General features: G+C 44.8%; 1 protein-coding gene and 1 pseudogene across 3 annotated transcripts in view; both read left to right on the forward strand.

Moving 5' to 3' along the window:
• Nucleotides 1–674: 674 nt before the first annotated feature.
• Nucleotides 675–2,232, forward strand: LOC135527156 (formyl peptide receptor-related sequence 6-like; annotated as a pseudogene).
• Nucleotides 2,233–3,172: 940 nt separating this feature from the next.
• LOC135525636 (mitogen-activated protein kinase-binding protein 1-like) overlaps nucleotides 3,173–25,599 on the forward strand; it is a 62,557-nt gene continuing 40,130 nt past the window's right edge. For all 3 annotated transcript variants that reach the window (XM_064953375.1, XM_064953376.1, XM_064953377.1), the window contains exons 1-3: nucleotides 3,173–4,201; nucleotides 8,717–8,808; nucleotides 25,090–25,152. In XM_064953375.1, coding sequence (XP_064809447.1) covers nucleotides 4,088–4,201; nucleotides 8,717–8,808; nucleotides 25,090–25,152 — 269 coding nt within the window. In that variant the 5' untranslated portion in view covers nucleotides 3,173–4,087. The remainder of the gene's footprint in view (nucleotides 4,202–8,716; nucleotides 8,809–25,089; nucleotides 25,153–25,599) is intronic.

Consider the following 25,599-nt stretch of genomic DNA (forward strand, 5'->3'; position numbering starts at 1 on the left):
TGTATTGACATTTTATTATACAATTGGGTCTGGAATTATTGGATTCCTTGATAAAGGAAAGTGTTGGTCCCGTGTTTCATGAGCTGAAATAAAATATCCCAGAAATGTCCCGACGCACAAAAAGCTTATTTCTCTCAAATGCGCAGAAATTAGTTTACGTCCCCGTTAGTGAGCATTTCTCCTTTGCCAAGATAGTCCATCCACCTGATAGGTGTGGTATATCAAGAAGCTGATGAAACAGCATGATCATTACACAAGTGCACCTTGTGATGGGGGAAGAGGCCACTCTAAAATGTGCAGTTTTGAGGGAGAGTGTATTTGGCATACTGACTGCGGGAATGTACACCAGAGCTGTTGCCAGAGAATGAAATGTTCATGCCTCAAATGTTGTTTTAGAGAATTTGGCAGTACGTCCAACCGGCCTCACATCCAAAGACCACGTGTATGGTGTCATGTGGGCGAGCGGTTTGCTGATGTCAACGTTGTGAACAGAGTGCCCCGTGGTGGTGGGGTTATGGTATGGTCAGGCATAAGCTACGGACAACGAACACAATTACATTTTATCGATGACAATTTGAATGCACAGAGCTACCGTGACGAGATCCTGAGGCGCATTCTAGTGCAATTCATCTTCCAACATCACTTCATCTTTCAACATTATAATGCACGGCCCCATGTCGCGAGGATCTGTGTACAATTCCTGGAAGCTGAAAATGTCCCACTTCTTCCATTGCCTACAAACACACCAGACATGTCACCCGTTGAGCATGTGTGGGATGCTCTGTATCTACATGCACGACTGTGTGTTCCAGTTCCCGCCAATATCCAGCAACTTCACACAGCCACTGAAGAGTGGGACAACATTCCACAGGCCACAATCAAAAGCCGGATCAACTCTATGTGAAGGAGATGTGTCCCGCTCCATGAGGCAAATGGTGGTCACACCAGATACTGAACGGTTTTCTGATACTTTAAAAAATATATATTTTTAAAAGTGTATCTGTGACCAACAGAATCATACCTGTATTCTCAGTCATTTGAAATCCATAGATTAGGAATTTACTTCTTTCCTTGTATGAGCTGTAACTCAGCAGAATATTTTAAATCATTGCATGTTGCTTTCATTTTTGTTCAGTATATATTGTATGATCAAAAAAGGAAAATGTATATTTTATACTAATTTGTTCAGACAAAATAGATTTTGTTTAAAAAATGTTTTGACTTTAAACAATCTATTTCTCTGAGCAACTGTATTAGTATAAAATATATTATTTTGCTCATCTTTATCAAGAGATGTAATCATTTCAGGCCCCACTGTACATACAGTGCCTTTTGAAAGTATTCAGACCTCGTTACATGTTCAACATTTTGTTACGTTACAGCCTTATTCTAAAATGAATTAAATTAGCAATCTACACACAATTCCCCATAATGACAAAGCGAAAACAGGTCGGACTTGAACCCGATCGACTTGAACCCGATCGAACATCTCTGGATAGACCTGAAAATAGCTGTGCACAAAGCTACAAAGGAACAGCACATCAGCCATCGAATACCTTTCCCTGCCATTAGTCCCCTTTTGAGGACTGCAAAGGAACAGCACATCAGCCATCGAAGACCTTTCCCTCCCATTAGTCCCCTTTTGACGACTGCAGCTCAACACGCAACTGCGCTGCAACAGTCATTCCACCATAGCCTCTTACTGCTCTGTATCTTTGGAAAACTCTGTAGCCTGGTAACCTGCCTCAAATCGTCTCTACAGTGGACTCTGCTCAATCGGAGTACTGAACCTTGCTCTGTGTGACCTAGCCTACCTGGCCTCCAAACAGTACATAGATCGCTCTGGGCGGTACGTGAGAACTATGACTGGAGCATGGGCCTTTCACTGTGCGTCCTGAGTAACATACTCCACTTTGTAGGTCTGACCTCAAGCACCATGTTTATTTGTGCAGTCATCACCGACCGCGTCCTGTCCATAATCTTCCCACTCGAGCCTCGGTTGGTCCGAGCCCACAACGCTGCTCTGGTCTCCCTGCTCGTATGGGCCATTACCGTCCTGCTCATTTACCTCCGCTTTCCTAACATCATCTACTGGCAGCAGAAGAGTGGCATCGGCTACTGTGGAACTGTGGTAACCTCGTGGTTCAGGTCAGCGCAACCACCTACTGTATAATCGGTTATCCTTCTACTCTGAAGGTGTCCGTTTCCTTGCTCCTCATCATCCCTTCCTAATGTTAGCCAGCTAGCCACTTAGCTAGAATTCGTAATATATAAGTTTAGCAAATTCGTAACATTATAGTACGAATTGTAATTCGAAACATATCATACAAAATGGGTGATGGACATTCAATAATTAATACATACCGTACGAAATGTAACACATACTATTGGATTGTCTGTACATAATACAACATGTTTTGCGACCAGGTTGGACACGTGCATAATTGCCTACATTTTCACTGCATTGCCCCTATCTAGCAGCAGACCAAATGCTCTAAAGGCACATTTGTTCTAAAGCTTCCTCTCAGCTCAGTTGAACTACACTGAAGGGGGTCCTCCCAATTCCCCCCCATGTATACTTATGTACTTATGCCACCAACAGACTCTACAACCAACAGACCATCTAAGGCTTTCACTGACCAGCTCCCCAAATCCCTCTTGGATGTGTAGAATAAAAGGGATCCAGAATAGCATTATGGCAGTAGAGTGACTTGGAGGACTCCACTAGAAGGTTCACCTCATTGGCCACCGTACACGTATTAGTGTAGTCATATAGGGTAAAGAAGATGCTGCAAGCTGTAATATGGAGCAACTGCCCTGTTACGTAGCACAGAAGAAATTTGGGACTAACGTGTAATGCATGTAAATGTTTAATAAAAGGTTTAAAGTCTTGAAAATACAAGGTTCGAAAATTATATATTTTTCAAGCCAACTATAATTCGCTGTTTACATTATCAATTGCTAAAAGTCGCCATTCGCCGACTGTTTTCATTCAAATGTTGCATTCGAGTTAGGAAACACAAAACAAGTTGACAGTAGCAGACAGGCCCAGTCGGGAGCTCCACATGAGATGTCCCAGCCGCTTTCAACCACCGCTAGATGGCGACAATGACTTGACCAGTTAGGGTGAGATCTGGGTCAGATTGCTTGTCCAGTGTAATCAAAACAAACGACTGTAAATGTTGATACTTGCAACTAAGCGAGACAAGGAGGTCTGCCCTGACAGTCGTGATTTAGAAAATCGTCTAAACGAAAGGGAACGATATAAAAATAAAGCTAGATATGTTGCAATGTGTGATCTTTCAACCATGCATTGCAGAACCAGGAAAAAAATTATAGCAATGGCAAGGTAGCTAGTGCCCAAGGCGCCTGTGCTAACCTTAGCCCCTATAGGCACGGCTAAATATCTAGCTAGCTAACTATTGTTAGATACAATGCTAGTTTGTTAACATTGTCAAATGACATGCTCGTAGGCAATAGCACTGGGCATATTCTTATTGAGTGTTTTAAGCAAACGTTAGTATCTTTTTTGCCCATATGGGGACGCAAGAGACAGCTGGGACCATAGAGAACCGTATTCTAATTCCTAATTCTATGGCTGAAAGCTTGGCTAGCTGGCTAACCAACTGGTGTTGTGCCACAGATCCAGTTTGCCAATCATTGGTGAGTTCTCGTTGAGGAGGAGGCAATGACAAGAGGAGCGGAGACGTGACAGACTGTATCCTGTGACCCGACCATCGAAGTAGCTAATCCTGTTGACAATCTGGGAACGTTTACAATTTTTCCAAATGCATCCAGAGAGAGATCCCTCTCCGTGGATCAGAATGCGATCCAAAAAGAACAGATAATGCGAAAAAGCTTTCTAGGCAGAGCAGGGCATGAAATCAACGAGAACTGCACACATGCTGACAGAACCAGCTCATTGAACCTGTAGGAAGCATGACAGCATATTCCTGTATATTTGATCTATTTATTTATTTTGGTGAAGTAGAAATGATTGTGTCAGTATTTCACCACCGGTTTCCATATTTGCATGTACTAATTCTATCAACCGATTAAAGAGATCAGTCAGAATTTATTTTTCAAGATGACGGTGGAGGGTTCCACAATAAAGAGTCGGATCAAAAATCTGCTTCGCTCGCCATCTATAAAATTGAGAAGGAATAAAGCTCTGAACAACAAAGAAAATCTCACTAACAAGGTATGTATCTGGCATGGACACTCATCTCTGTACATTTTCATTTTTTGAACATTGACAGAAGACCATTATAACCAGTTTATAGATTTGCTATCAAACACTGCGAGCGACCTACCAGGCAATATCACAGTCATTTGTATATAATTGAAACAGCATTGATCTAGCAGTAAAATTAAATGCACAGTCCAGTGCTTTCTAATGGAAAGAATGATGTATTGTGTTGCAACTGCACCGGTGTTCTGGAATAATACGTCAAATATTGACAATGCACACAATCATTGGAGGGACATTCATATTTATTTACAGGATCCTCATATAGATTCCTTGTGCATCACATATTTGGGGAAGTGTGTCACTGACCATTAAACAAAAACATGTTCTTGGACATTGCATGGAGCTTATTTTCCCTTGCAACACCATGGAGGTTGCTCATCCTAGTTTACATAAACGTGTCCCTCCTAGCCTAGTCCTGCAGTCAACTCCATATCTTCATGACATGTCTCACACTCTGTTTAAGTAAATTATTATACTTGTAGTAAAACAATTACTGTACTAATTTGTAGTGATTTATATGCTATTCACAACCTTACTATAAGTCGATGTTAAAGAAGTCTGTTCACTTCCTCGGTGTTGACGTGAGAAAGTGGCATGTGACCTGACAGACAGACAGACAGCTGGGTTCGTTCCATTCCCATGTAGGCTACAAGCTACCTGCTACCCCCCCCATGTGTGTTGACTGAACCCCCTAAAAAGCTATGAAGAATAGACCTGCAGTACAATCAATTCAGATAACAATAACATTGGCTCTTATAGATGACAATAATTCTGTACGTTGAAGACGATACGTCCAAGAATGTTGTCAATATGACAAGCTTTCATGTGTAGTAATTCCCCCTCTTCCATGAAGTTCACTCTGCTGGTGCATTCCAGTCTGTCTGTTTACGGCTGTGGCAGGACACCGACAGTACACTACCTTCCTGTTCCACCCAGGAGTGTCGGTGCCTGTAGTTAGTGTACTACAAAGTCTCAAGAGACATGGCAGTGACTAAAACAGTCATACTTAGGCTACTTAATACTCCTCCTTGCTCCCTGTGAAGCGTAGGCTATAAAGCTGTAACAGGCCCCGAGCCATGCTGGACAGTGATTCGTAGATGTCTTTAAACATTGCTGCAGAATGTCCCATTTGTGAATACTCGCCGGGATTGTAGGCTCTGTCTTTGTGTGTGCATGCAGAGTATAGGCCCACTTTTTAACATCGCCTTTCCATTTCCCTCCCTTCTCTCTTTTAGTACAGTAGCGACATGTTAGGATTTGTGACTATTATTTACAGATAAATATAGATATTTTTTAAACATTGAAAGGTTACTCAGGCAAGATGAGTGTCCTATTTTAAAAGATCCACATTCTGTCATTCTGTTAGTCCCATTGTTTTATTAAGCGTCCACGGCAGTTTCTCCTCGTGGGTTTTAAGAGGTGTTTGTAGGAGCGCTCCGTGGCACACTTACATCAGAGACAAACCAGATGTAAACTCTAACCTACCACTACTCTACTAGCCTGACATTATGTAACACAGCAGGGAGAAAGCTGAGAATCAGGTATGAGTGAATCAACTAAATAGCCTACATATAGGCTATACTGTATCTTCACAACCTTAGTTTAACCAACATACTACATCAGGTTGTCTTCATTTTTTTGGGGGGGGGTGCAATATGGAAATTACTACTACCCATTGTTTGTGTTTTGTTTTTCTTGAAGATAGGTAATGATGTGAGTAATTATTAGTCTTGTTGTGGTTGTTTATTATTTAAGTGAGCTTAATTCATTTGACGTCAATCTGCCTTTGTTTTCTTAGGGTGTAGGCTAAGATGTGATGGCAAGCTTATGCAGACAGCCTACTAACCTAGTGTGAAACACTCTCTGGAGTAGGGAGTCAGACAAAGGAATACATGTTTGAGTATGAGAGATTTAAGAAGGAGTGGGTTTTTCTTATTATCCTGGGTCTAACATTGTATTTCTTAGGCTGTGAGTACCGTTCTAGAATATTACTGTACGGGACGCCTATCTGCTGCCTTGAGCCCGTCGACCTCATGGATCGTAGCCTATAGTAACGTTAGTGGATGGGTCCCAAATGACACATTTTATAGTGCACTTATTTTGACCAGAGCCCATAAGATTAGGCTGTGTATTATCAGGAACATGGATGCAACTGCACTTTAACGAGAAGAAGTACACTGCAGTGGACTCAGTACTCAATGCTCTTTTTCAACTTTCTGCTGAAAACTTCCTCCTATGCTTTGTTTACAAGGAGGAGGTATACTGGGCTCATTAAAGACCCTTTTTAAAAATGTTGACCTAGTCAATTATTCCTTTGACGTAGAACTCTGGTAACAAACAACAGAAAGCACATTGTTCTAAACTCTATTTATGGAGCAATAGCCCAACTTCCACTTATTTTCTTTTTCCTGTCTGGAAGCTTCAACCTCTGTTTATGCAACGTCCCAATGATCTGGCCGATGTCTTATGAGCTATAGGCTAGTGGTCATTAATTTATTATATACATTTATAAATTCATCACATCAACTGAATTAGCCTGTAGTCAAGCTACTTATTTGTCACCTTGCTGGCAACACTGCTGGCCGCTGTTGATTGCTGCCATAGCCACATTTCAACTTGAACCCAACAACCCGGCAAGGTAGGTGTAGAGAAAGAGAGCGAGGCGTAGAGAATAAACGGTTTGTGACGAAAGCACAAAAACAGGCAGCTGTACAGGAGGTGGGATGTGCCCCACACACAGTCACACTGGGAGGCACAGTAACTGAATACAGTCATGTGATGACTGGGGGGGGTTGATCTACCACTCTACAGTTGAAGTCCAGGAGAGGGGATCTACCACTCTACAGTTGAAGTCTAGGAGAGGGGATCTACCACTCTACAGTTGAAGTCCAGGAGAGGGGATCCACCACACTACAGTTGAAGTCTAGGAGAGGGGATCTACCACACTACAGTTGAAGTCCAGGAGAGGGGATCTACCACTCTACAGTTGAAGTCCAGGAGAGGGGATCTACCACTCTACAGTTGAAGTCCAGGAGAGGGGATCTACCACTCTACAGTTGAAGTCCAGGAGAGGGGATCTACCACTCTACAGTTGAAGTCCAGGAGAGGGGATCTACCACTCTACAGTTGAAGTCTAGGAGAGGGGATCTACCACTCTACAGTTGAAGTCCAGGAGAGGGGATCTACCACACTACAGTTGAAGTCCAGGAGAGGGGATCTACCACTCTACAGTTGAAGTCCAGGAGAGGGGATCTACCACTACAGTTGAAGTCCAGGAGAGGGGATCTACCACTCTACAGTTGAAGTCCAGGAGAGGGGATCTACCACTACAGTTGAAGTCCAGGAGAGGGGATCTACCACTCTACAGTTGAAGTCCAGGAGAGGGGATCTACCACTACAGTTGAAGTCTAGGAGAGGGGATCTACCACTCTACAGTTGAAGTCTAGGAGAGGGGATCTACCACACTACAGTTGAAGTCTAGGAGAGGGGATCTACCACTCTACAGTTGAAGTCTAGGAGAGGGGATCTACCACACTACAGTTGAAGTCTAGGAGAGGGGATCTACCACTCTACAGTTGAAGTCTAGGAGAGGGGATCTACCACACTACAGTTGAAGCCCAGGAGAGGGGATCTACCACACTACGGTTGGGATTCAGTAGCTAGCCTATTCTAGCTCGTACCCAGGTGTTATATTATTCAGTCAGTGTTCTTGGGGGGGGGGGGTGGGATCAGTACCCTTGGCTGTTCTGGCTTGTTGTGGGGTAATGAGGAAGAGCAGGCCTGAAGGGATCCAATCACAAGGGACGTACTGTATAGGCTATCCCTGAGAGGCTGTGAAGATGGTAAGTAGAAAGAGAGGAATATCAATGAGCTTGAACTTGACTTAAATCTTACCTGACTGGCTGATTCCTGCTGTGAAATGTCGTTGCTGGTTAACAAACTGCTGAAACCCAGAGAACATGTCAGTGCAGTGTAATGGCTTCGTTTTTGCAAAACATTTCAAATGTTATTAGCTCATAAGTTGGGCTGCTGACACGCTGATTTTCTCTTCAACTCTGCTTATAGGGATGTTATAACCCAAGTTGTTGACCAATGCATATTTGTTTATTTGCTGTGAAAAGGTATTTGTGCAATGCATTGGCCTACATAGCAGATACTGGTCTGTCTTGTTTCTATATTTGTAAGAGTTTCTTCGTAGTTCCTTCAATTAAGAATAACAAAACTCTGAGTCTGGTATGTCACTTCTCATCACCTGGGAAGATACAGTAGAACACCATTCATGATCCTCCTCCTCTGTATTAAGGGTATAAACTATATATATACACACACACACACACACACACACAAACCCTTGGCCTGTAGCTTATGTGTATTCATGATTTAACATGCTATGGAACGTCTTCTACGGTGGTGTTTAATGTCATGTGTAGACCATTTATTGTTGAAGTGATGTTTATTTTGCAGGTGACACTGGAGAAGGTGCTAGGGATCACAGCATTTGGGAACCGTGCTTTGGCTTGTGACCCTCGCTCTGGACTCGTGGCCTACCCAGCTGGGTGAGTGACCCAGAGAATACCTGTTACACATCCAACAACTAAACCAAAAATATGGGGAAATCCACAGAAATGTGTGTTAATGAAGAGCAGTAGTTCAGTAAATGGTTTTGATGTCCAGGCCAAGTACTTCACCTCGTTCACCTTCCCACATCTTGTCATTTTGATACTTGTTCATTCAACTTCAATGCAATGTTTGTTGTTGGTTTCTCTTTTGCCCCACTGGGCTCCTTAGTGGCGCGGCAGTCTAAGGCACTGCATCTCAGTGCTAGAGGCATCACTACAGACACCCTGGCTGTATCACAACCGGCTGTGATTTGGAGTCCCATAGGGCAGCGCATTATTATTTATATATACACACACACACACACACACACACAGTGGGGCAAAAAAGTATTTAGTCAGCCACCAATTGTGCAAGTTCTCCCACTTAAAAAGATGAGAGGCCTGTAATTTTCATCATAGGTACACTTCAACTATGACAGACAAAATTAGAGAGAAAAATCCAGAAAATCACATTGTAGGATTTTTAATGAATTTATTTGCAGATTATGGTGGAAAATAAGTATTTGGTCAATAACAAAAGTTTATCTCAATACTTTGTTATATACCCTTTGTTGGCAATGACAGAGATCAAACGTTTTCTGTAAGTCTTCACAAGGTTTTCACACACTGTTGCTGGTATTTTGGCCCATTCCTCCATGCAGATCTCCTCTAGAGCAGTGATGTTTTGGGGCTGTTGCTGGGCAACGCGGACTTTCAACTCCCTCCAAAGATTTTCTATGGGGTTGAGATCTGCAGACTGGCTAGGCCACTCCAGGACCTTGAAATGCTTCTTACGAAGCCACTCCTTTGTTGCCCGGGCGGTGTGTTTGGGATCATTGTTATGCTGAAAGACCCAGCCACGTTTCATCTTCAGTGGCCTTGCTGATGGAAGGAGGTTTTCACTCAAAATCTCACGATACATGGCCCCATTCATTCTTTCCTTTACACGGATCAGTCGTCCTGGTCCCTTTGCAGAAAAACAGCCCCAAAGCATGATATTTCCACCCCCATGCTTCACAGTAGGTAGTGTGTTCTTTGGATGCAACTCAGCATTCTTTGTCCTCCAAACATGACGAGTTGCGTTTTTACCAAAAATTTATATTTTGGTTTCATCTGACCATATGACATTCTCCCAGTCTTCTTCTGGATCATCCAAATGCTCTCTAGCAAACTTCAGACGGGCCTGGACATGTACTGGCTTAAGCAGGGGGACAAGTCTGTCACTGCAGGATTTGAGTCCCTGGCGGCGTAGTGTGTTACTGATGGTAGGCTTTGTTACTTTGGTCCCAGCTCTCTGCAGGTCATTCACTAGATCCCCCCGTGTGGTTCTGGGATTTTTTCTCACCGTTCTTGTGATCATTTTGACCCCACGGGGTGAGATCTTGCGTGGAGCCCCAGACGAGGGAGATTATCAGTGGTCTTGTATGTCTTCCATTTCCTAATAATTGCTCCCACAGTGGATTTCTTCAAACCAAGCTGCTTACCTATTGCAGATTCAGTCTTCCCAGCCTGCTGTCCTTTGACAGCTCTTTGGTCTTGGCCATAGTGGAGTTTGGAGTGTGACTGTTTGAGGTTGTGGACAGGTGTCTTTTATACTGATAACAAGTTCAAACAGGTGCCATTAATACCGGTAACGAGTGGAGGACAGAAGAGCCTCTTAAAGAAGAAGTTACAGGTCTGTGAGAGCCAGAAATCTTGCTTGTTTGTAGGTGACCAAATACTTATTTTCCACCATAATTTGCAAAGAAATTCATTAAAAATCCTACAATGTGATTTTCTGGATTTTTTTCTCATTTTGTCTGTCATAGTTGAAGTGTACCTATGATGAAAATTACAGGTCTCATCTTTTTATGTGGGAGAACTTGCACAATTGGTGGCTGACTAAATACTTTTTTGCCCCACTGTGTGTGTGTGTAAATATACATTTATTTAACAAGGCAAGTCAGTTAAGAACAAATTCTTACACTGACGGCCTAGGAACAGTGGGTTAACTGTCTTGTTCAGGGGCAGAGCGACAGATTTTTACCTTGTCAGCTCGGGATTCGATCGAGCAACCTTTTGGTTACTGGCCCAACACTCTAACCACTAGGCGTCCTGCCGCCCCCGCCACAATTGGCCCAGCGTCGTCCAGGTTTGGCCGATGTAGGCCGTCATTGTAAATAAAAATTAACTGACTTGCCTAGTTAAATAAAAATATATTTTTAAAAAGTCATTTTTGGAAAATGTGAAGCATATGCGTGGAGGCCATGTGTGAGCTATCTTTACAGAACTGACTAGGTAGGCAGAGCACCATTAAGTCAGTTCAAGACTGACTAGGTAGGCAGAGCACCATTAAGTCAGTTCAGAGCTGACTAGGTAAACAGAGGCAGAGCACCATTAAGTCAGTTCAGAGCTGACTAGGTAAACAGAGGCAGAGCACCATTAAGTCAGTTCAGAGCTGACTAGGTAAACAGAGGCAGAGCACCATTAAGTCAGTTCAGAGCTGACTAGGTAAACAGAGGCAGAGCACCATTAAGTTTTGAATTTAATACACTTCAAAAGTCCCTAGACGGTAAGAGTTTTCAGAGAATGAGTAGAGCGCAAAAGCTAGAGAGAGACAGAGTAGGAAAGTCATTTCTCAGCAATGATCAGGACGTGTGTGTATTGTATTCATCAGGGGAAAGATATCTTGTGGTTTATGAACACAGAAGAGCTGTGTCATGAGGAGCCGTTTTAGTCATGTAGCTCGCTAGGTCGACGCTTTCAGAAGTCCTTCCTACAAGGTTTGAGGCGGTATGTAGTATGCTGTACAAAGCACTGCTTTAACTAGGATTTTAGCCGTGGTTGAAGTTTTAGGTCGACAGCTTGATGCTTTCCTTGTGCTACGACAGTCATACCGTTGTATCACTTCAGTAACACGTCATTTTCCTCAAGGATCTATGTCTTTAGAGATGATAGAGCCTAAGATGCATTAGCTAAACCTTTAAGTCAGTTTTCAGTGTCTCCACACAAGTTTTCTCTGCAATACTACACATCTAGTAATTGGCAACTAAATTGCCGAGTCGGCCTATGCTCAGCCAACCATCAACAATGGATATTGCTCCTAATAGTGCCTTAAGCCTTAAAAGTTAAGTAAAATAACTGGGGTTTTCCTGGGGGAACTGAATTTGTTTGCTGTATGCAGTAAGAGCCTCCGACATTCACATAGGAACCAGGCTATTGTTTTCAATCTCTCCAAGGGGTCTGCTCATAAGGTGGACTGTGGACAACGTGGGCTAGAATGTGAGGGAGAGTCTTTGACCTCTATCACATGCTTCATCATCTCATTAAGTTGTTAGGCTTTACAGCTGTGTGTGTGCGGCTATGAAAACAATGAAGGGAATCACATGATATATATATATATACTACACACTAGGTTACACAGTGGCATACAGTTCCGTCAGTACAGATCATTGATTCTAAATAAATACAGTAGCCATAGCCTACTTCCTGAAGTGTAAAGTGCTGGGCTAAGCCTGATATAGATTCCTTGGATTGGGAGGGGAGGTGGTCACAGGCATCCCAACAAGGAATTACAGGAATCAGAAAGATATATTCTCTGCTTACTCAGCTGCTTGTGTTAATGTGCATGTTAGGCTGAGCTCCAGATCCAATGAGACCCGGCAGATGTCTTAGGCTGCTTCCCAATTGGCACCCTATTCCCTATAAAGTGCACTACTTTTCACCAGAACCCTATGAGCCCTGGTAAAAAGTACTGTTGTACAATATAGGGTGTCATTTGGAAGACGCTGCAGATGTTTTTGTGGGAGAGGAAGCATCTTCACACCAGAGAGTGTCTGTCTGGAGGGTTTAGGGTCAGTCCAAGCCCTTACACAAAGCTGTCACACTTGGCCTGGGTCATATTCATTAAGAACCAAATGGACTGAAACTGAGTGGGACTACTAACCTGAACTTAAGAAACACTCATTCTCGTTTCAAAATGTTTTGCTACACTTTTCTACGGCGTGCACTACTGAGTACGACCATGGGCTGAGTCCTGTACCTGATGAGGTCTAGCTATGGGTGCTGAATACGACCATGGGCTGAGTCCTGCACCTGATGAGGTCTAGCTATGGGTGCTGAATACAACCATGGGCTGAGTCCTGCACCTGATGAGGTCTAGCTATGGGTGCTGAATACAACCATGGGCTGAGTCCTGCACCTGATGAGGTCTAGCTATGGGTGCTGAATACAACCATGGGCTGAGTCCTGCACCTGATGAGGTCTAGCTATGGGTGCTGAATACAACCATGGGCTGAGTCCTGCATCTGATGAGGTCTAGCTATGGGTGCTGAATACAACCATGGGCTGAGTCCTGCACCTGATGAGGTCTAGCTATGGGTGCTGAATACAACCATGGGCTGAGTCCTGCACCTGATGAGGTCTAGCTATGGGTGCTGAATACGACCATGGGCTGAGTCCTGCATCTGATGAGGTCTAGCTATGGGTGCTGAATACGACCATGGGCTGAGTCCTGCATCTGATGAGGTCTAGCTATGGGTGCTGAATACAACCATGGGCTGAGTCCTGCACCTGATGAGGTCTAGCTATGGGTGCTGAATACAACCATGGGCTGAGTCCTGCATCTGATGAGGTCTAGCTATGGGTGCTGAATACAACCATGGGCTGAGTCCTGCATCTGATGAGGTCTAGCTATGGGTGCTGAATACGACCATGGGCTGAGTCCTGTACCTGATGAGGTCTAGCTATGGGTGCTGAATACGACCATGGGCTGAGTCCTGCATCTGATGAGGTCTAGCTATGGGTGCTGAATACAACCATGGGCTGAGTCCTGCACCTGATGAGGTCTAGCTATGGGTGCTGAATACAACCATGGGCTGAGTCCTGCACCTGATGAGGTCTAGCTATGGGTGCTGAATACGACCATGGGCTGAGTCCTGTACCTGATGAGGTCTAGCTATGGGTGCTGAATACAACCATGGGCTAAGTCCTGCATCTGATGAGGTCTAGCTATGGGTGCTGAATACGACCATGGGCTGAGTCCTGCATCTGATGAGGTCTAGCTATGGGTGCTTAATACGACCATGGGCTGAGTCCTGCACCTGATGAGGTCTAGCTATGGGTGCTGAATACGACCATGGGCTGAGTCCTGCATCTGATGAGGTCTAGCTATGGGTGCTGAATACAACCATGGGCTGAGTCCTGCACCTGATGAGGTCTAGCTATGGGTGCTGAATACAACCATGGGCTGAGTCCTGCATCTGATGAGGTCTAGCTATGGGTGCTGAATACGACCATGGGCTGAGTCCTGCATCTGATGAGGTCTAGCTATGGGTGCTGAATACGACCATGGGCTGAGTCCTGCATCTGATGAGGTCTAGCTATGGGTGCTGAATACGACCATGGGCTGAGTCCTGTACCTGATGAGGTCTAGCTATGGGTGCTGAATACAACCATGGGCTGAGTCCTGTACCTGATGAGGTCTAGCTATGGGTGCTGAATACAACCATGGGCTAAGTCCTGCATCTGATGAGGTCTAGCTATGGGTGCTGAATACGACCATGGGCTGAGTCCTGCATCTGATGAGGTCTAGCTATGGGTGCTTAATACGACCATGGGCTGAGTCCTGCATCTGATGAGGTCTAGCTATGGGTGCTGAATACGACCATGGGCTGAGTCCTGCATCTGATGAGGTCTAGCTATGGGTGCTGAATACGACCATGGGCTGAGTCCTGCATCTGATGAGGTCTAGCTATGGGTGCTGAATACGACCATGGGCTGAGTCCTGCATCTGATGAGGTCTAGCTATGGGTGCTTAATACGACCATGGGCTGAGTCCTGCATCTGATGAGGTCTAGCTATGGGTGCTGAATACGACCATGGGCTGAGTCCTGCATCTGATGAGGTCTAGCTATGGGTGCTGAATACGACCATGGGCTGAGTCCTGCACCTGATGAGGTCTAGCTATGGGTGCTGAATACAACCATGGGCTGAGTCCTGCATCTGATGAGGTCTAGCTATGGGTGCTGAATACGACCATGGGCTGAGTCCTGCATCTGATGAGGTCTAGCTATGGGTGCTGAATACGACCATGGGCTGAGTCCTGTACCTGATGAGGTCTAGCTATGGGTGCTGAATACAACCATGAGCTGAGTCCTGTACCTGATGAGGTCTAGCTATGGGTGCTGAATACAACCATGGGCTGAGTCCTGCATCTGATGAGGTCTAGCTATGGGTGCTGAATACGACCATGGGCTGAGTCCTGCATCTGATGAGGTCTAGCTATGGGTGCTGAATACAACCATGGGCTGAGTCCTGTACCTGATGAGGTCTAGCTATGGGTGCTGAATACAACCATGGGCTGAGTCCTGTACCTGATGAGGTCTAGCTATGGGTGCTGAATACAACCATGGGCTGAGTCCTGCATCTGATGAGGTCTAGCTATGGGTGCTGAATACGACCATGGGCTGAGTCCTGTACCTGATGAGGTCTAGCTATGGGTGCTGAATACGACCATGGGCTGAGTCCTGCATCTGATGAGGTCTAGCTATGGGTGCTGAATACAACCATGGGCTGAGTCCTGTACCTGATGAGGTCTAGCTATGGGTGCTGAATACAACCATGGGCTGAGGACTGCATCTGATGAGGTCTAGCTATGGGTGTTGAATACGACCATGGGCTGAGTCCTGCACCTGATGAGGTCTAGCTATGGGTGCTGAATACAACCATGGGCTGAGTCCTGCATCTGATGAGGTCTAGCTATGGGTGCTGAATACAACCATGGGCTGAGTCCTGCATCTGATGAGGTCTAGCTATGGGTGCTGAATACAACCATGGGCTGAGTCCTGTACCTGATGAGGTCTAGCTATGGGTGCTGAATATGACCATGGGCTGAGTCCTGCATCTGATGAGGTCTAGCTATGGGTGCGTCTGAAATTGCACCCTATTCTCTTTTAATATAGGGTAGTGCACTACTTTTTGACCAGACCACACCCCACAATGGCCCAGATCCTTCATGGAAAGGTGAATTGGTTCCATTTAGCCTACTTTTCTTGAAAATGTACACTGAACACAAAACAACATTTATCCCATGTATCATGAGCTGAAATAAGAGATTATCCATATGCACAAAAAGCGTATTTCTCTCAAATTTTGTGCACAAATTTTCTTACATCCCTGTTAGTGAGCATTTCTCCACTGCCAAGATAATCTATCCACCTGACAGGTGTGGTATATCAAGAAGCTGATTAAACAGCATGCTCATTACACAGGTGTCCCTCGGATTGGGGACAATAAAAGTCCACTCTAAAATGTGCAATTTTGTCACACAACACAATGCTACAGGTGTCTCAAGTTCTGAGGGAGCGTGCGATTGGGATGCTGACTGCAGGGATGTTCACCAGAGCTGTTGGCAGATAATTAAATGTTAACTGCTCTACCATAAACCGCCTCCAACATTGTTTTAGAGAATTTGGCAGAACATCCAACCGGCCTCACAACCGCAGACCACATGTAACCACACATGTAACCACCTCCACATCCAGCTTCTTCAACTGCGGAATCGTCTGTGACCAGCCACCCGGACAGCAGATGAAACTGAGTGTTTGTCTGTAATAAAGTCGTTTTGTGGGGAAAAACTCATTCTGAATCCAAGTAGGTGGGCCTGGCTGCCAAGTGGGTGGGCCTGGCTGCCAAGTGGGTGGGCCTGGCTGCCAAGTGGGTGGGCCTGGCTGCCAAGTGGGTGGGCCTGGCTGCCAAGTGGGTGGGCCTGGCTGCCAAGTGGGTGGGCTGCGCCTCTGCCCAGTCCTGTAAAATCCATAGATTAGGGCCTAATGAATTTATTTAAATTGAAATGAACTGTAACTCAGTAAAAACAAAAAAATGTTGGTTGTTGTTATTATTATCGGGGAATATCAGGATCCCAAAGATAAGTTGTTGAATGCTAGGTCAGTGACAAGGGATTGTATATTTTTTGATTTACCATAGCTTTGTTGTTTGATGACTAAAGGATATCAGCATTTGCTGCAAACGTCTTAAAGTGGCAATCAGCAGTAGAAACGATAAAACATTTCTCTCTGCCCCTGTTCGATTAAAAACTGAGGGATGGGGCTGGAGAAATGGAACCACTCTCAGATTCATAAACCGAGCTATGCATGAATGGGCTGACCTTCCACGATATCAAAATTATAGTCTTAACCATGTTTTCAGGCTATGTATTGTTTGTTTACATTTACTTTGTATACAAACATTGGAATAAAACAAGGTTATTACTGGTTCTGATGGGGTACAACAGTTGAACTAAGCTCATAGGTTATATTCTCCAAGAATCAATGGGTGCATATAATTCATATAGAAGTCCAAAAATGGATGTAGCAACTTTTGATTGCCCCTTTTAAATTTCACCTTTGCCTACCTTTTGTTAGCGCATTTATGGCAGAACCTGAATGCAGCACCTTGACTGTATAGGTCAATATCCATGGTACTATAGTGTGTGTATATATACAGTGCAACCTAGAATAATATGTGAGATTATTGAACAGGGTCGGACTGTATGGGTTTTGGATGAATGAATGTCTAGGTTGTCTGAGACAGAGGCATCTCTAGTGATGTGGAATCAATGTCACTGTGAGCATTAAACATCCTGCTGGCTGTTGGAGGAGTCTAACATGCGTGACTAGATGTGTGTCAGACAGCCACCCTCAACTTGTCCTGACCGCACCGCACTGCAGCAAACTGAGTCCGTATTAACTGTGTGTGTGGGTGCGTATGTGTGAAGAGGGAGCGAGGGTTAGGAAAAAGGTGCGTGGGGGAGGGAATAGTCCTCTTGTAGCCCCTAGCTATTAGATAGCCCTGCTCAGACGTAGAGGAGTGTACTCTGCCTCTGTGCTGCATTGCAGCTCTTTGCTGGAGGGTCCCACAACAGCATCTGTAACTGTATTCTCAAAGGATGCGGTAAGACCTGAGGCGCTGGATGGACTGAAAAGACAAACCGCTACAAAGAAAACACTGACTACAGAGAATAGCCTCAATCCTGAGGCAGTAAATATATATTCTTTAGCACTTTGTAAGTCTACAGTAGACGACTGTATCTGTCTCTTATGTAGTCTCTCATTGTGCTCTCATGGCTCGGATTCAATACGTTTTATAGGTTCCAACGTTGGTACAGCTACAATATGCTGCCTTCATCAGGGTTACATTGTTCCACAGTAGGTTTAAAGAGATTGAACAGGATCTTAAGCATTTACACATTTGTTACCTGTCATATGAATTGTGCAGTGATGTATTTTTTGCAGGACGTAATATATCATTTGAAATGGATGACGTCATACACAATGTCCGAGGACCCGTTTTGGCTCGTGAGCGCTACTTTCCAAACTACTGGTGGAAATGATACAAGCTCTTTATTACCCATACCCAGAGAACCCCTAGTTTTGCTCCTGTTGATGTCAGCCAGCTACCCTGACCGTACCGGGACAGGAGACTTGCAGCATGGCAGATTAATGATGAGGTCGTCCAGTCTGTCTCAGCGTGAACGGAGGACAAGAAATAAGGCGGGATCAGCATGGATAGATGGAGGGAGGGAGGGAGGGAGGGAGAGAGGAGGCAAGCGGAGGAGGTTCTTTGAAGTGGAGTGGACTGGCAGATCGGAGGATGGTCTCTCTGTCTTCTCTCTGGGGTCGGAAGGAAATTGATATACCCTCCCTGCAGACACTACAGACCCTGTAAGGCTTTGTCATTTCATTTCAGAGGCTTGACCACCTGTCAGTTTGCTGAACGAACCCACCAGATGGCTGATGAGGATTGCCTTTACTGTGTGGTAACACTATTACTCACTATTACACTATTACACTATTACACTATTACTCAGCCTGTCATGAATTAGCCATAGGTATAGGCTCTTCTTTTAACTGGTCTTCCCCCTCCGCTACTGCATACTCGGCCATGAATTTAGCCATAGGTTAGTCTAGGTAGGTAGGCTGTTTTAACTAGTCCACCCCCCCCCCCCTCCTCAGTCTATGACTGACTCCTGTCTGATCAGTAAATATTGGATTTACGTTGCTCTGAAATCAGTTAGAATATTTGCATGAGATCAGGTGTGTGCTGCCATGTTGAACATCAATGTTTTTATTGTTTTAAAGTATATAAGCTTTCTGTAGTATGTTTATAACTGTATGACAATGTTAGCATTGTGATTCTAACTAGTGGTTACCATTCAGCAGCAATTCTTTGGTTGGCTGAAGTTTGCATAATATTTTCCATGTAAATTCTGCTGAACGGTTGAAGCCCCATCTCCTCTCCAGCCTCTCTTATCTGTTAAAATACACTTCATGACCAAAAGTATGTGGACACCTGCTCGTCAAACATCTCATTCTAAAACCATGGGCATTAATATGGAGTTGGTCCCCCCTTTGATACCATAACAGCCTCCACTCTTCTGGGAAGGCTCTCCACTAGATGTTGGAACACTGCTGCTATAACAGCCTCCACTCTTCTGGGAAGGCTCTCCACTAGATGTTGGAACACTGCTGCTATAACAGCCTCCACTCTTCTGGGAAGGCTTTCTACTAGATGTTGGAACACTGCCGCTATAACAGCCTCCACTCTTCTGGGAAGGCTCTCCACTAGATGTTGGAACACTGCCGCTATAACAGCCTCCACTCTTCTGGGAAGGCTCTCCACTAGATGTTGGAACACTGCTGCTATAACAGCCTCCATTCTTCTGGGAAGGCTTTCCACTAGATGTTGGAACACTGCTGCTATAACAGCCTCCACTCTTCTGGGAAGGCTCTCCACTAGATGTTGGAACATTGCTGCTATAACAGCCTCCACTCTTCTGGGAAGGCTCTCCACTAGATGTTGGAACACTGCTGCTATAAAAGCCTCCATTCTTCTGGGAAGGCTTTCCACTAGATGTTGGAACACTGCTGCTATAACAGCCTCCACTCTTCTGGGAAGGCTCTCCACTAGATGTTGGAACATTGCTGCTATAACAGCCTCCACTCTTCTGGGAAGGCTCTCCACTAGATGTTGGAACACTGCTGCGGGGACTTGCTTCCATTCAGCCACGAGCATTAGTGAGGTCGGTCACTGATGGGTGATCAGGCCTGGCTCACAGTCGGTGTTCCAATTCATCCTAACAGTGTTTGATGGCATTGAGGTCAGGGCACTATCCAGACTAGTCAAGGTCTTCGTCACCGATCTCAACAAACCATTTCTGTTTGGACCTCGCTTTGTGCACGGCGGCATTGTCATGCTGAAACAGGAAAGAAAGTGTCTTCCCCAAACTGTTGCCACATAGTTGGAAGCACAATGTCATTGTATGCGGTAGCGTTAAGATTTCCCTTCACTGGAACTAAGGGGCCTAGCCTCAACCATTATTCCTCCTCCACCTAACTTTACAATTGGCACTATGCATTCAGGCAAGTAGCGTTGTCCTGGCATCAGCCAAACCCAGATTCGTCCGTCGGACTGCCAGATGGTTTTGCGTGATTCATCACTCCAGCCGACGCTTGGCATTGCGCTTGATGATCTTAGGTTTGTGAGCAGCTGCCCAGCCACGGAATCTAATCTCATGAAACTCCCAACAAACAGTTCTTGTGCCGAGGTGACTTCCAGAGGCAGTTTGGAACTCGGTAGTAAGTGTTGCAACCGAGGACAGATGATTTTAACGCGCTACGTAGTTTAGCACTCAGCGGACCCGTTCTGTGAGCTTGTATGGCCTACCACTACACGGCTGAGCCGTTGTTGCTCCTGTAAGTTTCCCCTTCCCAATAACAGCACTTACAGTTGACCGGAGCAGCTGTTGTTGGAAAAGTGGCTTCCCATGACGGTGCCACATTTAAAGTCACTGAGCGCTTCACTAAGGCCAGTCTACTGCCAATGTTTGTCTATGGAGATTGCTTGGCAGTGTGCTCGATTTTATACACCTCTCAGCAAAGGGTGTGGCTGAAATTGCCAAATCCACTAATTTGAAGGGGTGCCCACATACTTGTGTGTATACAGTACCAGTCAAACGTTTGGACATACCTTCTCATTCCAGGGTTATTCTTTATTTTTTACTTTTTTCTACATTGTAGAATAATAGTGAAGACATCAAAACTATGAAATAACACATAACAACATCATATGGAATGATGTAGTGACCAGAAAAGTGTTAAACAAATCAAAATATATTTTAGATTTGAGATTCTTCAAAGTAGCCACCCTTTGCCTTGATGACAGCTTTGCACACTCTTGGCATTCTCTCAACCAGCTTCATGAGGTAGTCACCTGGAATGCATTTCAATTAACAGGCGTGCCTTGTTAAAAGTTAATTTGTGGAATTTCTTTCCTTCTTGAGAAAGAAAAGTTGTTTTGTGACAAGGTAGGGGGGTGGTATACAGAAGATAGCCCTATTTGGTAAAATACCAAGTCCATAGTAGGCAAGTACAGCTCGAATAAGAAAAGAGAAACAACAGTTAATCATTACTTTAAGACATGAAGGTCTGTCAATCCAGAACATTTCTTCAAGTGCAGTTGCAAAAACCGTCAAGCGCTATGATGAAACTGGCTCTCATAAGGACCGCCACAGAAAAGGAAGACCCAGAGTTACCTCTGCTGCAGAGGAAAAGTTCATTAGAGTTATCAGCCTCAGATTGCAGCCCAAATGAATGCTTCACAGAAATAAAGTAACACACATCTCAACATCAACTGTTCAGAGGAGACTGCATGAATCAGGCCTTCATGGTCGAATTGCTGCAGAGAAACCACTACTAAAGGACACCTATAAGAAGAAGAGACTTACTTGGGTCAAGAAACATGAGCAATGGACATTAGACTGGTGGAATGGATGATCTCTGCATGTGTGGTTCCCACCGTGAAGCATGGAGGAGGTGGTGTGGGGGTGCTTTGCTGGTGACACTGTCTGGGATTTGTTTAGAATTCAAGGCACACTTAACCAGTGTGGTTGCCACAGCATTCTACAGAGATATGCCATCCCATCTTGTTTGCGCTTAGTCCCACTATCATTTGTTTTTCAACAGGACAATGGCCCAACACACCTCTAGGCTGTGTAAGGGCTATTTGACCAAGAAGGAGAGTGATGGAGTTGACCTTGTCTCCACAGTCACTTGACCTCAACCCAATTGAGATGGTTTAGGATGAGTTGGACCGCAGAGTGAAGGAAAAGCAGCCAACATGTGCTCAGCATATGTGGGAACTCCCTCGAGACTGTTGGAAAAGCATTCCAGGTGAAACTGGTTGAGAGAATGCCAAGAGTGTGCAAAGCTGTCATCAAGGCAAAGGGTCGCTACTTTGAAGAATCTCAAATCTAAAATATATTTTGATTTGTTTAACAGTTTTCTTGCTTACTACATGATTCCATATGTGTTATTTCATAGTGTTGATGTCTCCACTATTATTCTACAATGTAGGAAATTGTAATAATAAAGAAAAACCCTTGAAAGAGTAGGTGTGTCCAAACGTTTGACTGGTACTGTATAGTGTATAACCAGCCCAGTTGCCCTGACCTTTTTAATAAGGAAAAAAAACCTGGGACACCAGGTGGGTGTAATTAGTTATCAGGTTGAACAGAAAACCAGCAGGCTCCAGACCTCGTAGGGTCAGAGTTGAATACCCCCGATGTAGGGAATAGGGTGCCATTTTGGATGGAGCTAATGTCTGCAGGTTAGAGCTGGTCTGTTTTAGTGTTATGGTATAGGTTGGGAAAACATGTTGTGATGAAGCGTTAGAGCTTTTTCTAATGCTTAGCCTAAGTGATGTTACTGATTATCTAGGCTACTCTGTAGATCTTCAAGACACGCTGTTAATTTCCTGATTCATGTCTTTGTTAATAAAAAGCCAACTGTGTTCATTTGACTGTGCTTGCTGACACCGGATGACCAGCAGTGTCTGGAATAGAAAAAACAGGATAGCAGTTTGTGCCTAGTACTGCAGCCTGTGTTGTGGGAAATATAACCCTGTCTATCAATCCCATGGTTCTATGTACACTCCAATCCAATAATGCTATTATGTTCTAACCACTCAATGTTCCTCACTCTCTCGCTTCCCCTGTAAAACCCAGTGGAACTGTAGAAGGGAGGGAGGGAGTTTATGGTGTGTTTGTGGTGCAATGAGTAATGGAGTATTGATCCATGAGCTCATTCCCCTCCCACCCCTGTAGTTCTGGCTGAAGTAATGCCACAGAGTAGACAGCCATGAGCCATTCCTCTACTGCTGACATAGGCTGAAAAAGAACAAACCGATGACAGCCAAGGCATGGAAGGCAGTGATGAAGTGCACTCAATCAACAACGTGCAGCTTGTTTCCTACCTATTGAATGAGATGACAGCACAGCAGACAGGAATTGTTCTGTGGTGTGGTCTCTAACTCTGGGGCCCAGCTGGCCTGCCTGTCCTGTCTTCCCACAGTCCTCTCTGGCTGCTCTCTGACATGTGACACCAGCAAGCAGACAGCATAAAACCTGCTCCAGGGGCCTAGGTAGTCAACCACTGACTAACAGACGCTGTCTCAAATGGCACCCTATTCTCTATGTAGTGCACTACGTTTGACCCTTATGGGAATAGGGGGTGCCATTTGGGATGGAGCATGTCTCTCTCTCTCTCTCATTTTCTCTCTCGTTCTCTCTCTTGTTCTCTTTCTCTCGTTCTCGTTCTGTGTGTCTGAGTGTCGTGTTTACACCGTGCCAGACAGGAGAGCTGGCTGGCTGTTGGCCAGTTACTGTAACAGTCCCATTTGTATCTGCAACCTACATATGTGGCATTTCAGGCTGCAAGCAGAAGCCTCTCCAGCTCCCCAGACTGCCATTGACCAGGGGATGGAAGGTCTGTGTGTATCTGGCACCGACCGTACCCCGTTCAAAGGCACTTAAATATTTTGTCTTGCCCATTCACCCCCTGAGCAATGCCAGGGTTGACTAAGTCTGGCATGGGCCGTTACCTCCCTCTCTCCTTCTCTCCCTCTCAGTAGGAGCCAGTTCAGAGGGACTGAGGAGCTTTACTCTGTTAAGCATCACACAGACGCATGCTGGGCTTCCTGTTCAAGTGTGGCATCGGGCTGCATTCTCAGTGCCCAGTTTGATTCTCTGGAGACTCTTTAAGAATGAATTGGTGTTAGGTAACTTTTGGCATCATGACAGTAGTACAGTGCATCAGCACAGTGCAGCAGGCTTGGACACTGTAGTCTTGTTGTATGACCACATCTTTTCCTTATTTTATGGCATTTAATTTTCACCCCTACAGTTCCAGGGGAAGTCCTCTGGAAGAAAAACATGAAGCATTTACAATGTTCTTGCTTGCAGACCCCCAAAGCAAGGCTTTGTCAGCTGCTCTGTGGTGGTGAGGCTACTAGCTCAGTAGACAGTAGTACAGTAGGGCTACTGTAGAGTTTCCGAAGGTGCACCACCATTTTTTTTCTAGAACTTTCTCCCTCTTGTCTGTGCAATCTCAGTGATGCCATAGTGCCTGGCTGTCCCTTTGATTGTATCCCCAGCACACCTGAAACACTTCTATTCAAAGGCTTTCCAGCTCTGATGATCACAACAGTGCCCAGCCTCTCCCTTGACACATTGTCAGTGACTGACTACACAGCAAGTATTCCCTCTCATCTTCCCTGCTGTGTGATAAAGTAAAAGGCCCTGGACGTCGTTTAGCTTCTAGGAGTGTTTCCCCACTGGGAGATGAAACAAGAAATGGAAGCAGCTTTAAAAGGCAATCTGGTTTTGTTTGGTCATGCTATCAGTGCTCCTGCATTCACTCCAACACTCACACACAGTGACTTTTCAGCCATGCTTTCCTCTACTCTGATATTCAACCTAAAATACAGCAAGAGAGGGATATTAAGTATTTATGTAACTTTATTTTAGTTCGGCTCAGGAGTTATTCTTGGCATCAGGGAATTCCGTGTCGTCTGTGTTGTGACTCAGTCCACACTCTCCGCAGTAGCTATATTTAAGTTTACTACTTACCTAACTTTGCATGTTAGTTTACTTTACTTTTTATCTAGCACTTTGCAGTCCATTTTAAATGTGTCATTTTAGCAGACACTCTTATCCAGAGCGACTTACAGTATTAGTGCATATATTTCCATGCTTCTTTTGTACTGGTCCCCCGTGGGAATCGAACCCACAACACTGGCGTTGCAAGCACCGTGCTCTACCAACTGAGCTACATGGGAGACCGCTGAGCCTTGATTATCGGGGTCATTCCCCTGAGTAAATCTATGTAGTCTAAACCCTATTCTCGTTCCTTCTCTTTCCTACAGATGTGTGGTGGTGCTGCTGAACCCCAAGAAGAACAAACAGCATCACATCCTCAACAGCTCCAGGTGAGGCTTCATGGTGTAACTGCTGCCTCCTGTTCAGTCCGTCAAGCCAGGCGAAGCCAAGCGAAGCCAAGAGAGTGCATGGCTGCAGCCAGCTAGTCAGTCACTTAGGCTTCAGGGTTCCTCCTCATACATAGCTGACATACAAAAACAAAACTACAACAGTAAAGATTGTAATAGCAATCCCATGAGAATAGTCTTGATTTGGTGCCTAGGCTACATACCCAGCCATCACCTGTGTCTCAATACATGTCCAAGTTTATCATAAGACATTAACAGAATCCATCAGTGATTCGTATTTCCTGCAACTTTCTGAAGAAGCAACCAGAATTCCCTGTCTGTGTGTGTGCCGTGTGTCTACCACTTTGTGTAGCTGTTAGCGATGATGCTAATGAAAAGTCTTCTGATGCTAATGAAAAGTCTTTCACAAAAACCTTCTCAGTTAAATAC

This window comes from Oncorhynchus masou, chromosome 32 (assembly GCF_036934945.1).
Source record: "Oncorhynchus masou masou isolate Uvic2021 chromosome 32, UVic_Omas_1.1, whole genome shotgun sequence".
NCBI lineage: Eukaryota > Metazoa > Chordata > Actinopteri > Salmoniformes > Salmonidae > Oncorhynchus > Oncorhynchus masou.